The 16,352-nt window shown below is 50.1% G+C and overlaps 2 protein-coding genes across 2 annotated transcripts; both read left to right on the top strand.

Annotated features, from left to right (window-relative positions):
- Positions 1-608: 608 nt before the first annotated feature.
- On the top strand, positions 609-3,881 carry CLPSL2 (colipase like 2). Its single transcript, XM_064360446.1, has 4 exons — positions 609-725; positions 1,481-1,603; positions 1,876-1,954; positions 3,686-3,881. The coding sequence occupies exons 1-4, from the start codon at positions 630-632 to the stop codon at positions 3,859-3,861; spliced, it is 474 nt and encodes a 157-aa protein (XP_064216516.1). The 5' UTR covers positions 609-629; the 3' UTR covers positions 3,862-3,881.
- A 1,772-nt stretch (positions 3,882-5,653) lies between these two features.
- Positions 5,654-12,846, top strand: CLPSL1 (colipase like 1). The gene is made up of 3 exons (XM_012461549.2): positions 5,654-5,846; positions 11,730-11,852; positions 12,600-12,846. Exons 1-3 carry the CDS (start codon positions 5,754-5,756, stop codon positions 12,741-12,743), a joined length of 360 nt encoding a protein of 119 aa, XP_012316972.2. The 5' UTR covers positions 5,654-5,753; the 3' UTR covers positions 12,744-12,846.
- The last annotated feature ends 3,506 nt before the right edge of the window (positions 12,847-16,352 follow it).

Here is a 16,352-nt window from a genome sequence, read left to right as displayed (position 1 = left end):
TGGGATTATAGGCGTGAGCCACCGCGCCCGGCCTTGTGCCGTTTATAAAAATAAAGATTTGGGTCCAGGTGCGGTGGCTCACACCTGTAATCCCAGCACTTTGGGAGGCTGAAGCAGGACAATCACTTGAGGCCAGGAGTTCGAGACCAGCCTGAGCAACATGGGGAGACCACCCCCCGCCACCGCCACCGTCTCTACAAAAATTTTTAAAATTAGCCGGGTGTGGTGGCGCCCAGTTGTAGTCCCAGATACTCGGAAAGCTGAGACAGGAGGACCGCACCACTGCACCTCAGCCTGGGCGACAGAGCGAGACTCCGTCTGGAAAATAAATAAATACAATAAAAACAGGGTTTTATCTTACAGTTTCAAGCTTCTACTTAGAAGCAACATGTCTGGAGGCCCCTAGGGCCCCTACCGTCTAGAATCCCGCCTGTGCGAGCCTGAGCGCCTTTTCCCCCCGTCCCTCCCTTCCACCGGAGCGCAGCGCCCCCTCGGGCCCGACGACCACAGCGCCCTCGCCCTCCACGCCCTCCTCCGCGGGGGCGGCCTGGGGCGCCGGGTCACGTGGCCGGGGAAAGGGTTTATCCCGCGGCCCCCTGAGCCCCGCCGCTGCTCTGCCGCCCGGGCCCATGGCCGCAGCCCTGGCGCTGGTGGCAGGGATCCTGGCGGGGGTCCTGGCGGAGGCGGGGCTGCCGTGCTGCAGCGCGCTTCCGCACTTTAAAAAGGTGAGCTGGGAGTGCACCCAGCCCGCTGCGACAGCTGGGAGGGCGGCCCCGCGGCCCGGGCATCCTCGGAGGGACGGTGGGTCCGGAACCACCCAGAGCTGGGGGCATCCGCCCAGGAGGGCAGCTTGGGGCATCCTCGGACGGAGTTCAAAAGCCTCTTCACTTTCCCTGGAGGCCGCGGAGGGGAGAGAAGTTGGCCTATGACCAGCACCCTCGCTCCCCCCACCTCCGCCGCCCGTGCCCCTTTCCGATGACCTCTGTCCTGGGCTCGCCTCCCTCCCCGAAGTGCCCCCAGCCAAACCCTCCCTGCCAGCTCTGGTTTCTCCCCCTCTTCCTCCGCCTCCCCTCACTGCCCAATGATTCTTTCAGGCACGAGGACTCTCCCGTCTTCTCCTCTTAATCTCCCTCTCTGTCGAGCACGCAGCCCCCTCATTCTCATCCCCCAAACCCCGCACCGCAAAGTGGGATTTAAAAGTACACACACCCTGTGGGACTCATGGAGGTGAAGGGGGTCCAGGAAAGGAGAGGCCGAGGGAAAAGTGCTAATCCCTCTCTCCTCTCCTCTGCTTCCCTGGGTCCTGCCGAGGGAGGGGTGCGTCGGGTGTGGTGGGGTGGCTGGAAGGGACCAGGGGCGACAACCTCATGACTTCGCCTGGACCCCTGGGTTCCTTGGCAATGGTGGGAACCCTCCCTTCCTCTCCCACACAACTCAGGGATTGTCCCCAGCCTGGCAGACATCCTGCCTGTCCCCACAGAGAATCACAGACAGGTGCTTCCACCACTCTGAGTGCTTCAGTGGCTGCTGCCTCATGGACTTGGATTCGGGTGGAGCCTTCTGTGCCCCCAGGGCCAGAATAACCATGATCTGCTTGCCCCAGGTGAGGCTCTGGGGTGGGGCAGCTTCCTCTGGCAAATAAAGAAGTGGGCAGAAGAGGTTAAAAAAAACTCCTGGCCCCACCTGTTTTTTCACCTCTGCCTGGGGTGCCCTTCCCCTTCTCCACTTGGCAAACTCCTACTCATTGTGAAAAACAACTCCAGCCACCTCCTCTGAGAAGCCTTCCCTCCTTGGAGCTCCTGTATCCTGGGCTCAGATCCTCAGCAAAGCATGTATCTCCCTAAATGGCCACGTTTTTTTCTCTGCCTCTCCCAGTGGTTGGAACTCTTCAAGGGCAGGGATTGCATCATATTCATCTATGAAGTATGTACCCCCAGCTTAGTGTCTGCACATAGTAGGTGCTCAATAAATGCTTGGTTTTGTTTGTTTGTTTTGAGATGGAGTCCTGCTCTGTCACCCAGGCTAGAGTGCAATGGCATGATCTTGGTTCACTGCAACCTCTGTCTCCCTGGTTCAAGCAATTCTTGTGCCTCAGCTTCCCAAGTAGCTGGGATTACAGGCATGCACCACTATGCCCAGCTAATTTTCATATTTTTGGTAGATATGGGCTTTTGCCATGTTGGCCAAGCTGGTCTCAAACTCCTGACCTCAGGTGATTCACCTGCCTCGGCCTCCCAAGGTGCTGGGATCACAGGCATGAGCCACCGCGCCCGGCCAGTTAATGCTTGTTGAATGAATGAGTATCTCTTCTTTCACATCACTGAGGCAGGGTAAGTGGGAAATGACCTTCCCCTTACTAGTCCCCATCTCCCTGCCACAGGGACATGATTTTTTGAGACAGAGTTTCATTCTTGTTGCCCAGGCTGGAGTGCAATGGTACCATCTTGGCTCACGGCAACCTCCACTTCTTGGGTTCAAGCGATTTCCCTGCCTCAGCCTCCAGAGTAGCTGAGATTACAGGCATGCACCACCATGCCCAGCTAATTTTTTTTTTTTTAATTAGAGATGGTGTTTCTCCATGTTATTCAGGCTGGTCTTGAACTCCCATCCTCAGGTGATCTGCTTGACTTGGCCTCCCAAAGTGCTGGGATTACAGGTGTGAGCCACCGCACCCAGCTGACATGATTTCTTGAGAGGAGCATGGCACTGCAGTGGCAGGACCACAGCTTTGGAGTTGGACCTGAGTTTAAATCCTGACTTTCGACACCCTATCTTTGCAACCTCAGGCAGGCTCTCTGAGCCTTACTTTCCTCATCTACAAGGAGAGGCTAAAGTTCCTACCTCACCAGGCTGCTGGGAAGATTACGTGGTCCTGGCAAGGACAGTGTGCAGCCCAGCATGGTTGTCACTCGCTGCTAGGAATGCAGGGAGCAGAACGCTCAGTACCCCCTGTTCCTGCTCTCCTGGCCCTGGGCCCAAACCTTTCTGGGGTGGATAGGCCTAACCATGGGCCCAGCCTCCATGTCCCTGTGTGGGGAGTTGCCAATGCCCTAAGGAAGCAGCAGGGCCCCTGCTATGGCCTACAGCTGAAGTGGCTAAAAGGTTTTGTTGTTGTTGTTTTGAGATGGAGTTTTGCTCTTGTTGCCCAGGCTGGAGTGCAATGGCGTGATCTTGGCTCACTGCAACCTCTGCCTCCCAGATTCACGCGATTCCTCTGCCTCAGCCTGTGGAGTAGCTGCGATTACAGGCATGTGCCACCACACCCAGCTAATTTTTTATTCTTAGTAGAGACGGGGTTTTACCATGTTGGCCAGGCTGGTCTTGAAATCCTGACCTCAGGTGATCCACCTGCCTCAGTCTCCCAAAGTGCTGGGATTACAGGTGTGAGCCACCACTCCCAGCCTAGAGGGTCTTGTTATTATGGCCACTGATCTGCTTTATCTCATTTAGTCTTCATAACAACCCTATGAGGTAGGTTATTGTTACTGACCCCATTTGACAGATGAGGAAATCGAGCTGGAGAGGTTCATTAACTTACCGAAAGTCACGCAGTTATAAGCTGTAGAAGCAGCGCAGGCCTGTCTTACTCCAGCTCTAGTACTCTTGGTTCTGGTCCCTGAGAAGTTGAAGTCCCCATCCTTCCTGCATCCTGGTGATTCCCAATTCTCATACCCACTCCTTGCAGACCAAGGGAGCCATCAACATCGTCTGCCCTTGACGAGTGGGCTTGACGTGCATATCCGAGGACTTGATGTGTTCCCGCCGGTGCCATACGATTTAGAGGAAGATGCAGGCTGGTCACTGCTCCCTTGGGGCCGGAGGCCCTGGGCACCACCAACTTGCTCCAAATCCAGCTCCTGAGACATTAAAGTCACTTCCTGGCCCTGGCCTCTGTCTGTACTTTCTGGGCGAGGGGACCTGGTAGGGATTGTACCAGTCTAGGGGGCAGGCAAAAGGGGAGACTGGAGGCATGAACGAGCTTCTCATGGGGTTTGGACTGGAGCTCAGGGTAGAAAAATGCAAGAAGGGAATGGCGCAGGGAGGGTGTGGGAGAGCAGGGGCTGGAGGGCTGTGTGGAAGAGGCCGGACTGAGGAATGTGCCTGGAGTGCGTATGCTGCGGTGTCTGCGGAGGGGTGTGTGTAGGGAGAGACTAAGTGGAGGTATCTGAATGTTCTGCCGGGCGGGTGGAGGGGAGCAAAAGGGTAGAGGTCAGTAGAGAGCTGGTGAGAATGTGTGCAGTAGAAATGCGAAAATGCCTGTGGTGGGAAGGGGACCTGTGCATCCATGCCTCCGCTCTCTCAGGCATCGTCGGTTCCACTGCATGGACAAAGAAACTGAGGCCCAGAGAAGCCACTTGACTTGCCCTAGGTCACATAATGATCATTGGGGTAGCAGTGAGGACAGGACTCTTCTGCTGCAAGTATCTGAAAACCCAACCCAAATTGGTCTAGGTGAGGAGGGGATTTATTGGTGATCAGAAACAGAAGCCTGGAGGTCGGGCAGCCCTCAGGTAGGGCCGAGCCAGCAGCTCTCAGGCTGAATTCCTTCCCATTAGTCACAAAAGTTCCAGGTGTCATCTAATGATAACAGGTAGGATTTACTGAGTACTTCCTATTTTCCAGAAACTGTGCAAAGTGCTTTCTTTTTTATTTAATTTAATAATTTGAGGCAGGGTGTCACTCTGTCATCCAGGCTGGAGTCCAGTGGCTTGATTGCAGAGTACTGCAGCCTCAAGCCCCTGGGCTCAAGGGATCCTCCATGTCAGCATCCCAGGTAACTGGGACTACAGGTGTGTGCCACCATGCCCAGGTAATTTTTCTCGTTTTGATTTCCTTTTTTTTTTTTTTTTTTTAATGAGACAGAGTTTCACTCTTGTTGCCCAGGCTGGAGTGCAATGGCTCGATCTCAGTTCAACACAACATCTGCCTCCTGGGTTCAAGTGATTCTCGTGCCTCAGACTCCTGAGTAGCTGGGATCACAGGCACACACCACCATGCCCAGCTAATTTTTGTATTATTAGTGGAGATGGGGATTCTCCATGTTGGTCAGGCTGGCCTCAAACTCCTGACCTCAGGTGATCTGCCTACCTCGGCCTCCCAAAGTGCTGGGATTACAGGCATGAGCCACCTCACCTGGTCTCTCTTTTTTTTAATTTTAATTTTAATTTTTATTTTAATAGAGACAGGGTCTCACTATAATACCCTGACTGGTCTCGAGCTCCTGGGCTCAAGTGATCCTCCTGCCTCAGCCTCCCAAAGTGCTGGGATTACAAGCATGCATCACTGCACCTGGCCCAAAGTGGTTTCTTAGCTGTATTGACTCATCTTTCTGTCACAACAGGTGCATAGTAGGTGTTATCATTATCCCTGTTTCACAGACAGGTTATTGAGGCTCCTAGAGTAAGGGTTGAAGCTGAGACTTAAATCCAGACAATCCTGCCCCAGAGGCCAGGCTCTTAACTGCACCTTGTACATTCATACTGTTCCTTGCAGAGAAAGAAAACATCTCTCTTCCACAATTCTTAGCAAACATTGTAAGATTGGTCCTGATTGGATTGGCTTAGTCTGCCTGAACTAAACCTTGTGGTGGAATTTGCTGATTGGCCTAGCCCGAGCTTTGTGCAGGATGGGAAAATTCTGACAGCGTTGGGTGCTGGTTTTACCTGGTGTTTCCACAGCCCAGAGGACACCCACGCGGTCGGTGTGCAGGTGATTTAGCTGGATCTTGGAAAAGCCACCACCACCTGTGGGCCATGATGCTACCCCAGCGGCTGCTGCTGCTCCTTCTCCCCTCCTTTCTCTTCATCCTCACCAGGGGTTCACTTTCTTCAACAAACAAGCTTTTGGTAAGAAAGCTGGAGAGTGCAGTCACCTCCTCCTCTGCTGTCCTGTACTGTTTGGGGAGGTGAGTGGGCATGGAGGCTGGTGTGGGAGAAGTCCAGAAGTGGGGGCAGCAGGGAGTGTTGCGCGGAGGATGTCTCGGAGGAAAGAGAAAACACCCTGGTCCTGGGAGCTGTGCCAGGGCAGTGCCAGGTGCTGCTGCCACAGAGGTGAGTGTGAGAGAGCCTCCCCGCCCCGCCCATGCGCACATGTGGTAACGGAGACAGATATTCACTCAAACAACACATTTTATTGAGTACCTACTATATGTAAATTATTTTTCTACATTTAGGGATATGGCTATAAGCAAGAAAGATAAAAATCCTTGCCCTTGTGGAGTTGTCATTCTAGTGTGTGAGGCAAAGAAGTAAAATATGTTAATATTTATCTCAGGTGATAAACATGCAAGGAAAGGGAAAATAAGAAATGGGCTATGGGAGTGGTGGTGGGAGAAGAGTTTGCTGGTGTTTTGTTTGTGTTTTGAGATGAAGTCTCGCTTTGTCACCCAGGCTGGAGTGCAGTGGGGCAATCTCAGTTCACTACAACCTCCGCCTCCTGGGTTCAAGCAATTCCCCTGTCTCAGCCTCCCGAGTACTGGGATTATATGTGCCCACCACCATGCCCAGCTTTTTTTTTTTTTTTTTGTACTTTAGTAGAGTAGGGGTTCTACTGTGTTGGTCAGGCTGGTCTCAACTCCTGACCTCAAGCAATCCACCCACCTTGGCCTCCCAAAGTGCTGGATTACAGGCGTGAGCCACTCCGCCTGGCCAGGGTTTGCAGTTTTAAATGGGGTGCTCAGGGAAAAGCTTACTAAGAATGTGAAATTTTAACAAAGACCTAAAGGGAGGTCCTTCCTAACGGCAAAGCAGGCAGGTCTCTGGAATAAGAACATTCCAGGTGGAGGGAACAGCTAGGGCAGAGGTCTAGCGGTGGAAATGTGCCGGCATATTCAAGGAATAGCAAAGTGTAAGGAAGAGCAAAGTTCAAGTACTGCAATGTGTAAGGACTTTAGTCCAAGGGGCTGAGAAATACAGCAGTGAACATGAGAGCAGATCTGTTTCCTAGAGCTGAGGTGCTAGCAGGGGGAGATAAATGATTTTGTTTCTTTTTTTTTTTTTAAGAGACAGGGTCTCGCTATGTTGTCCAGGCTGGAGTGCAGTGGCTGTTCACAGGCACAATCCCACTACTGATCAGCACGGGAGTTTTGACCTGCTCCGTTTCTGACCTGGGCCGGTTCACCCCTCCTTAGGCAACCTGGTGGTCCCCCGATCCTGGGAGGTCACCATATTGATGCCAAACTTAGTGCTTAGTGCAGACACCAGATTGGCATAGCACACTACAGCCCAGAACTCCTGGGCTCAAGAGATCCTCCAGTCTCAGCCTCCTGAGTAGCTGGGACTACAGGCATGAGCTACCACGCCCGGCGATAAAAGATTTTTTAAATGTATAAATAAAATGATTTCAGAGAGACATAGGTGTTGTGAATAAAGTACAACCAGGTGATGGGGACTGCTCTGCTGGTGTCCAGGAAGGCTTCAGCTGGAGGCAGGAGAGGGAGGCAGCCAGGCAAAGAGCACAGGACAGGATCCTCCGGGCAGAGGGCCAGCAAGCACTAACGCCCTGGGGCCAGGCCAGGTGTGGATTCAGAACCCCTTTAATGGCTTTGAATTCAGAGAATGACTTTGTGGGAATTATCTTTTTAAAAAGACACCTCTAGCTGTTCTGGGAAGAATTGACCTGAGGAGGCTGGGGAGGTGGAAGTGAGAATGGGGAAGGTGAGGGGCACCTGGGGGAGGCCACTGGTAAGCGTGTAAGAAGGGAGGCCGGGAGGCAGCTATGGCCAATCCAATCCTCCTTTCCTGCTTTTCTTTCTTTCTCTTTCTTTCTTTCTTTCTCTTTCTTTCTTTCTTCTTTCTTTCTCTTTTCTTTCTTTCTTTTTCTTTCCTTCTTTCTTCTTTCTCTCCTTCTTTCTTTCTTTTCTTTTCTTTTGTTTTCTTTTCTTTTCTGTTTGAGATGGAGTCTTGCTCTGTCACCCAGGCTGCAGTGCAAAGGCACGATCTGGGCTCCCTGCGACCTCTGCCTCCCAGGTTCAAGCCATTCTCCTGCCTCAGCCTCCCAAGTAGCTGGGACCACAGGCATGTACCACCATGGGTGGCTAATTTTCGTATTTTTAGTAGAGAGGGGGTTTCACTATGTTGGCCAAGCTGATCTCAAACTCCTCACCTCAGGTGATCCGCCCGCCTCAGCCTCCAAAAGTGCTGGGATTACAGGGGTGAGCCACTGTGCCCAGCCTTTATTTTCTTTTTCTTTCTTTTTTTTTTTTTTTTGAGATAGGTGTTTCGCTTTTGGCTCTTGGTGCCCAGGCTGGAGTGCGATGGCACAATCGGCTCACTACAAACTCTGCCTCTCAGCTTCAAGTGATTTTTCTGCCTCAGCCTCCAGAATAGCTGGGATTGCAGGTACATGACATCATGCCCACCTAAGTTTATATTTTTAGTAGAGATGGGGTTTCTCCATGTTAGTCAGGCTGATCTCAAGCTCCTGACCTCAGATCATCCATCCATCTCAGCCACTCAAAGTGCTGGGATTACAGGCATGAGCCACTGTGCCTGGCCTATTTTCTTTATAGCACATAATCATACATAATAGATAGGATTATACATATATAATATAAATATTACTTACTGTTATATATCTAACATATATATGGTAAAAATTACACCTTACTAGGTGCCCAAATCTTGAATTTACATAGAAATTAATAGATTTGAACCTATGCAGACCCCCTCATCACTATCATCAGAACAAGATATAGGGCATTTTCAGCACCCCAAAAGGCTCACTCTTACTCCTCCTAGTCAATAGCACCAAAGGCAGCTGTCTCTTGACCTCTGTTATTATAGTTTTGAACTTTGAATGATGAAATCACACAGTATGTACCTTAAAAAAAAATCTGGGCCATGGGCAGTGGCTCACACCTGTAATCCCAGCACTTTGGGAGGCCAAGGCAGGTGGATCATCTGAGGTTGAGTTCAAGACCAGCCTGACTGACATGGTGAAACCCCATCTCTACTAAAAATACAAAATTAGCCAGATGTGGTGGCGCATGCCGGTAATTCCAGCTACTTGGGAGGCTGAGGCAGGAGAATCACTTGAACCTGGGAGGCAGAGGTTGCTGTGAGCCGAGATTGCGCCACTGCACTCCTGCCTGGGCAAAAAGAGCAAAACTCCATCTCAAAGAAAAAGAAAAAGAAAACAGATTGTTCATGTTTCTCATCAGACTTAAGGTCTTTGTTAACGTTAATGGTGGAGGGTATTAATGAGGCATGTCCAACCCCCACTTCCCGTCATGGTCTGAACCAGTCTTTCAGGTTAAATTTTAGAGTGCGTTGGCCAAGGAGGGAGTCCATTCAGATAGTTGCAGATTGGTGGTAGGAGGAGGCTTCAAATTTTATTTTTAGTTTATACTAGCTGCATGTAGTTACTTAGATTTAAATTGATTAAAATTCAACAAAATTTAAAACTCAGGCCAGGTGTGGTGGTTCATGGCTGTAATCCCAACATTTTGGGAGGCCGAGGTGGGAGGATTGTTTGAGCACAGGGGTTCAAGACCAACCTGGGCAACAAAACGAGACACCTGTCTCTGTTACTGGTAGAAGGCATCTGAGTTACTGGCAGAGAATCTGTATGCATTTGCAGCAACCTCAGTTCTTGCCTCCTCAGAAGGAAGAATTTGACTGAGGGGCATAAGGCAGAAAAAGAGACGGAGGCAAATTTCAGAGCAGGAGTGGAAGTTTATTTATTTATTTATTTATTTATTTATTTATTGAGATGGAGTTTCACTCTTGTTACCCAGGCTGGAGTGCAATGGTGCAATCTCAGCTCACCGCAACCTCCGCCTCCTGGGTTCAGGCAATTCTCCTGCCTCAGCCTCCTGAGTAGCTGGGATTACAGGCACACGCCACCATGCCCAGCTAATTTTTTGTATTTTTAGTAGAGACGGGGTTTCACCATGTTGACCAGGATGGTCTCAATCTCTCGACCTCGTGATCCACCCGCCTCGGCCTCCCAAAGTGCTGGGATTACAGGTATGAGCCACCGCGCCCGGCCGGACGTTTATTCAATAGCTTTAGAGCAGGAAAGAATGAAAAGTACACTTGGAAGAGTCCCAAGTGGGCAACTTGAAGAACAAGTGCAGTGTTTAACTTTGGTCCTAGCCCTTTACAGCCTGGCTCACCTCCTAGTGTCATGTGCCTCTCACCCCTGATTCTTCCTTTAGGGTGGGCTGCCCGCATGTGCAGTGTCCTTACCCTTGGGAAATGAGCACACTCAGGGTGTTTAGGAAGTTGTACGCATGCCCATCTGAGGCTTTCTTCCCTTTTCCGGTGGAGTGTGCCCCCAGAAGTTCATACTCCTCCATTTTTTTCTCTTAATGTGCATTCCTGGCTCACTCGCCCAACACCTGAGATTTTATTGGAAGCCCTTTGTGCTTCTCCCTGCCCTGCATTCAATGAACACTTTAATGTTAACATCTGTGGATCATTAGGAGATTGTCTCTCCGTGGAGCCTGGCTGCCAAATTATCATTTTTAGAGAGGTAATGAGATCATCGTTGAACCATCACCTGACATTCTTGGTGGGTTGGGGAGAGCCCTCTACTACCCAACACATGCCTGCCTGTAATATATCTACAAAAAAAAATTAAAAATTAGCTGGGCATGGTGTTGTGTGCATGTGGTCCCAGCTACATGGGAGGCTAAGGCAGGAGGATTGCTGGAACCCAGAGATTGAGGATACAGTGAGCCATAATTGTACCACTGCACTCCAGCCTGGGTGACAGAATGAGACCTTGTCCAAAAAAAAAAAAAAAAAAAAAAAAAAAAAATTCTAGCACTTTGGGAGGCCAAGCGAGACAGTGGATCACCTGAGGTCAGGAGTTCAAGACCAGCCTGGACAGCATGGCAAAAACCTGTCTCTATTAAAAATACAAAAATTAGCCAGGCGTGGTGGCACACACCTGTAATCCCAGCTACTCAGGAAGCTGAGGAAAGAGAATCACTTGAACCTGGGAGGTGGAGGTTGCAGTGAGCTGAGACTGGGCCACTGCACTCCAGCCTGGACGACAGAGAGAGACTCTGTCTTTAAAAAAAAAAAAAAATTTAAATTCAGCTCCTAGTTGCACTACTGCATTTCAAGTGTTCAGTAGTGGCTAGTGGCTATTGGACTGAGCAGAAAAAGCACGTTTTCATCACTGCAGAAAGCTCTGCTGGACAGTGCTGCTCCAGAATATCAGCTGCAGGTGGACAGGGACTTCTGTTTTTCTTGTTTCCAGCTGCATTCCCAGTGCCTGGCACTGTTCAGTATTTGCCTGTTGAATGACTATTGAAATTATCGGACAGAGAGATTATGCGTGGCTGTGATCAATAATGTTAATTAATGTCCTAAGCCCCAATACTGGGTGGAGGTCATTGATGTGTGTGTAGGCTGGGGTGCGGGGGAAACGCATGTAGGTGACCATCAAGCACAGGTGAAAGGGTAAGTATGAGTTTTTGGGAGAGAAGGCTCTGCAGCAGAAAAGTGCAAGAGAGAGACTGGAAAGTCTAGACTACCCTATTGTGTATGAGAAGCAATGTATATTGAGGGCACCAAGAGAAAACTTTTAAAAAACTGTTCAGTCCTCTCCAGGCACCGTCTGTCTGCACAGACTTACCCCGGCCCCCAGGTAGAGACCGCCCTACCTGGCAGGAGCCAGAGGTGTTGGTGGAAACCCGTAGGGAGAAAGCCCGGGAATGGGCGGCTTAGGCGGAAGGCGGGCAGTGGAGCCAGGCGAGGCTGTGTCCCTCCCTGCAGGACCTCAAGGAGTTTTGCCACCGGAATCAGGATTGCAAGTCTGGGTGCTGCCGCCAGGCTCCAAACACCTGCGAGGCGCACTGCATGGAGAAGGGATCCGAGGGCAGCTCCTGTCAAGTGCAGGTGGGTATCGGCCACGCCCAGGGAGAGCCAGAGGGGATCCAGGGGAAGGGGGAGCCAGGGCGGGCCCAGATTCCTGGGGAGGGAAGAAGCCTAGGTAGGCAGAAATGCCCTGGAGCCTGGAATTCTCCCTTGGGACTGCACCTCCACGCCTTCTGGGGGAGCCTGCGGACGGAACCAATATGGGAGCCCACCCTAGGGGCTTGGAATCTTGGACGGGGGCGGGAAGACGATGCTTCACTCTCTAATATGGGTTCTCATTCTCCAGGGGTCCTCTCAGCAAACCCCGAAAGTAGTACAGTAAATGGGCACAGCTAGGTCCGGCCTCTGCCCCAGACCCCGTCTTCATCCAGCCCAGTAGTTCTGCTGTGGCCTGGGTGTTCCTGGTGGAGGATGGGCAGAGGCAGCCTCTGAGCTGGGTGTGTGGGGGAGGGAGTTGATTTGCCCATAGAAGGATTTAAAGACAAGACTCAGAGGCCCCACCATGGTGTGTTCATGGACTTAGGACAGCCAGATGGGTCAGTGGCAGGCAGGGTGACAAAGACTGGAGTTGGGAGGGCACTGAGCAATCCAGGTGCCAGCCTAGAGAAGGCAGCCAGAGGCACCACTCTGAGCAGCTGGCAAGCTATCCTTTATCCCCGGCTCCTGGCTGTGGGCAAGCGCATGGGTCCTGGAGTTGGGCTGGGCTGGGTTTAGGAGCTAAGGGAAGAGCTGCCTCCAAGGTCAAGGTCAAAGTCCTGTCTTTCCCAGGCATACTTTGGCCAATATAGAGAGTGTCCCTGCCAGCGGAACCTGACTTGTGTATATCCTAAGAATGAGAAATGGCTTAGCATCACCTATGGCTTTTGTCAGAAAATTGAAAAGAAGACGTTGGCCCACAGAATGTTCTTCTAGTGCTCCCTCTTTCTTACTGCCTCCTCCTCTTCCGCCTGCTCTCCTCCCTACCCAGAGCTCTGGGTCCCGCCTTGTTCCCCGGAGCCTCCATCCTGAGTGGGGGGAAGGAGGAAGGAGTGTTGCACCATCATTGAAATAAAGAGCTTTCAATATTTGCAGCCCATAGAGTTGGGGCCTGGGTGGGCTGGGCTGGGGTGGGCATGGTACAGGTTTCTGGCGGGTGGGAGGTGAAATGAGGGAGGAAGCAGGAAGGGACACTGTTGGGCTTGGGGTCTTTCCCCAGTTGGGGCATGAATGAAAGTCCCCCAAAGGAGACCAAAGCTCCCTTCCCACCCCAACCCCTTTCTGTCTTCAGCCCAGTCTGTAATCTACCCCCTGAAAGCCCAGATTATACCTGATATTTCAGTTCCATGACCTTAAATTTCAGAAATGTGAAAGAAGGAACACAAAACATCCATGTGTATAAAGAATTGACGGTGTTTATTGAGCACTTCCTAGATGCCAGGGGCCTTGCACACATGACCTCATTGCATCCTACAACAAACCTGTGCGGTCTGTCCTGTTATCCTCTCTGTTTTACAGGTAGGGAAAGAGGGGTTGAGCAACTTGTTCAAGGTCACACAGCTGGAAAGTGCTGAGTCTGAATCTTTTGAGAGGCAAGAGAAGAGGGGGACGAGAAGGGAAGAAAGGAAGGAAGGAGAGCCTAGGAAAGTGAGAAAGAAAGACTGGAGCAGCAACTGCGGTGTGGGGTTGGGGAGAGAATGAGTCAAGTGGAGTTTTAGGAAGTCCCACTGCGTGTGTGAGGCTTTTCGAGTTAGATGCTAGCTTGCCTGTTTGTGTGTAGTGCCTGTTATATTCAGGTTACATTTTGAAGTTAATTCAGATTTTGGACCTAAGGTTCCACATTCAGCCACCAGAACTGAGCCAAACGTGCCCTCCAGGATGTTGGGCTTAGGATGCAAGGGCTCGGGAGTTCGGAGGCAAGCTATGGTTGTACTTAGAACACCCCCTTGTAAGCCACAGCAAAATGACGTGAACCATATCTTGGTAGAATATGCTGTCCTGTACTAAATGTATCAAACAGATAACCAGATTTCCATCGTGTTACATGAGCTCTCCCCATTCAGAGAAAACCTATGAAATGACCACAGAAGGCGAGGTGGCAGGCTGGACACTCAGCCTCCAAGGATACCCAATGTCTAAGAAGTTAAAACAGGAAGGGGAGAATACAAAGCCCAGAAATAAACCCAAGCCTGTACAGTCAACTAAGTTTCAACAAGGGCACCAAGAAGACACCATGGGGAAAGGATAGTCTTTTCAATAAATGGTGTTGGGAAAACTGAATATTCACATGCTAAAGAATGGAATTGGACCCTTATCTTATAGCACGCACAAAAATAAACTCAAAATGGATTGAAGACCTAAATGTAAGACCTGAAACTGTAAAACTCTGAGAGGAAAATACAGGGGAACTATTACACGACATTGGTCTTGACAATGATTTTTTGGATAAGACACCAAAAGCACAGGCAACGAAAGCAAAAATAAACAAATGGGACTATGTACTGAAAAGCTTCTGGGCCAGCATGGTGGTTCACGCCTGTACTCCCAGCACTGAGGTCAGGAGTTCGAGACCAGCCTGGCCAACACGGTGAAATGCTGTCTCTACTAAAAATATAAAAATTAGCTGGGCATGGTGGTACATAGTAGCCCATAGTTCCAGCTACTAGGGGAGCTGAGGTAGGAGAATCACTTGAACCCAGAAAGCAGAGCTTGCAGTGAGCTGAGATTGCTCCACTGTACTCCAGCCTGGGCAACAAAGCAAGACCCTGTCTAAAAAAAAAATTAATTTGCGGAAATTTTATGATTTTATTTTGTTTTGTTCACTCTGTCGCTCAGGCTGGAGTGCAGTGGCTCCATCTCAGCTCACTGCAGCCTCATCCTTCTGTGCTCAAGTGATTTTCCCATCTCAGCCTCCAGAGTAACTGGGACCACAGGTGTGTGCTACCACGCCTAACTAATTTTTAAGATTTTTGTGGAGATGGGGACGTCTCACCATGTTGCCCAGGCTGGTCTTGAACCTCTGGCCTCAAGCAATCCTGCTTTGGCCTCTCAAAGTGCTGAGATCACAGGCATGAGCCACTGTGCCCAGCTGAAATTTTAGTTTCTTTCCAATATTGAATATTTTCATCCAGGAACATAAAATGCTTTAAAACAAACTTGTTAATATTTTTTCATAAACATTTTTAGCCTCATATGGAGAAAACAAAAAAGAAAGGGAGTTGAGGGGAAGATAAGTTGCTGATATGATTAAACTGGTTCCAAGTGTTGGGGGAGGAAAAACTTTTCCTCTATCCTCTTAGGTTCAGTACTTGAAGGCCTGAGAATTAAACTGATAAAAGAGAAACAACAGATTTTTATTCAGAATGTAGGGGAGTTCACGTAAAAGTGTGACTCTAGGAGGAAGTTAGAATTTGAGGATTATGTACCATCTCAATAGAAGAAGGGGAGGAGGAGAAAGGGCAATCACAGGAAAGTAATTTTTAGGAAAGATCAATGGGCCCTTAAGAGAAAAGATGGGAGATTTGATAGTTTCGTGACCTGTTTTGTGTTTTGTTTTGAGACAGAGTCTTACTCTGTCACCCAGGCTGGAGTGCAATGGCACAATCTCGGCTCACAACAACCTCTGCCTCCCAGGTTCAAGTGATTCTCCTGACTCAGCCTCCCAAATAGCTGGGATTATGGGGGTGTGCCATCAAGCCTGGCTAATTTTTGTATTTTTAAGTCGAGACGGGGTTTCACCATGTTGGTCAGCCTGGTCGCGAACCCCTGATCTCGTGATCTGCCCACCTCAGCCTCCCAAAGTGCTGGGATTATAGGCGTGAGCCACCACACCTGGCTGACCTGACTGTTTAGGTGTGGTGCTGACTTTTCTCCTCTTCAACAATGAGTTCATTTTCCCTGGTTTTGAGAAACTCCTGGGAAGAGGATTTATAACAATGGAGCTCTTTTGCAGGGCTCTGCATTTAGGCAGATACAGTTCAGAAAAGAGCCTGTTCTCATCCAGCCTGGGCAGCATGGTGAAACCCTGTGTCTAAAACAAACAAACAACAACAACAACAGCAACAAAAGAGCAGCCAGGAGGTGGCATGCACCTGTAGTCCTGGCCTTGGGAGGCTGAGGCGAGAGGATCACTTGAGCACCAGGAGGTCGAGGCTGCAGTAAGTCATGATCGCACCACTGCTTTCCAGCAAGCAAGAAAGAAAAAGGCTCATTCTCAAATGCCTTCTGCTCAAAATAATTTTTATGCCACGGTGGCATTTTCTAGACCCCTTCATAACCCATGGTGATTCCGCTGCCCCTATGGGAAAAGTGGTCATTGGTAGAGGCTGCTGTTGTCAGAATCCAGAGAGATTTGTAGGGAGTAAAGTACAGATGCTCCTTGACTTACGATGGGGCTACATCCTGATAAACACATTGGTTAAGTCGAAAATATCTTAAGTTGAAAATACATTTAATGGGCAGGTGTGGTGGCTCATGCCTGTAATCCCAGCACTTTGGAAGGCTGAGGTGAGGATCAGCCTGGGCATCATGGTGAAACCCCATCTC

The sequence above is a fragment of the Aotus nancymaae genome, unplaced genomic scaffold (assembly GCF_030222135.1).
Source record: "Aotus nancymaae isolate 86718 unplaced genomic scaffold, 86718_ANA_hifiasm-v0.15.2.pri h1tg000040l, whole genome shotgun sequence".
Taxonomy (NCBI): Eukaryota; Metazoa; Chordata; class Mammalia; order Primates; family Aotidae; genus Aotus; species Aotus nancymaae.
Note: the sequence above shows the minus strand (reverse complement) of the source record. Positions and strands in the feature narration are given on the sequence as shown.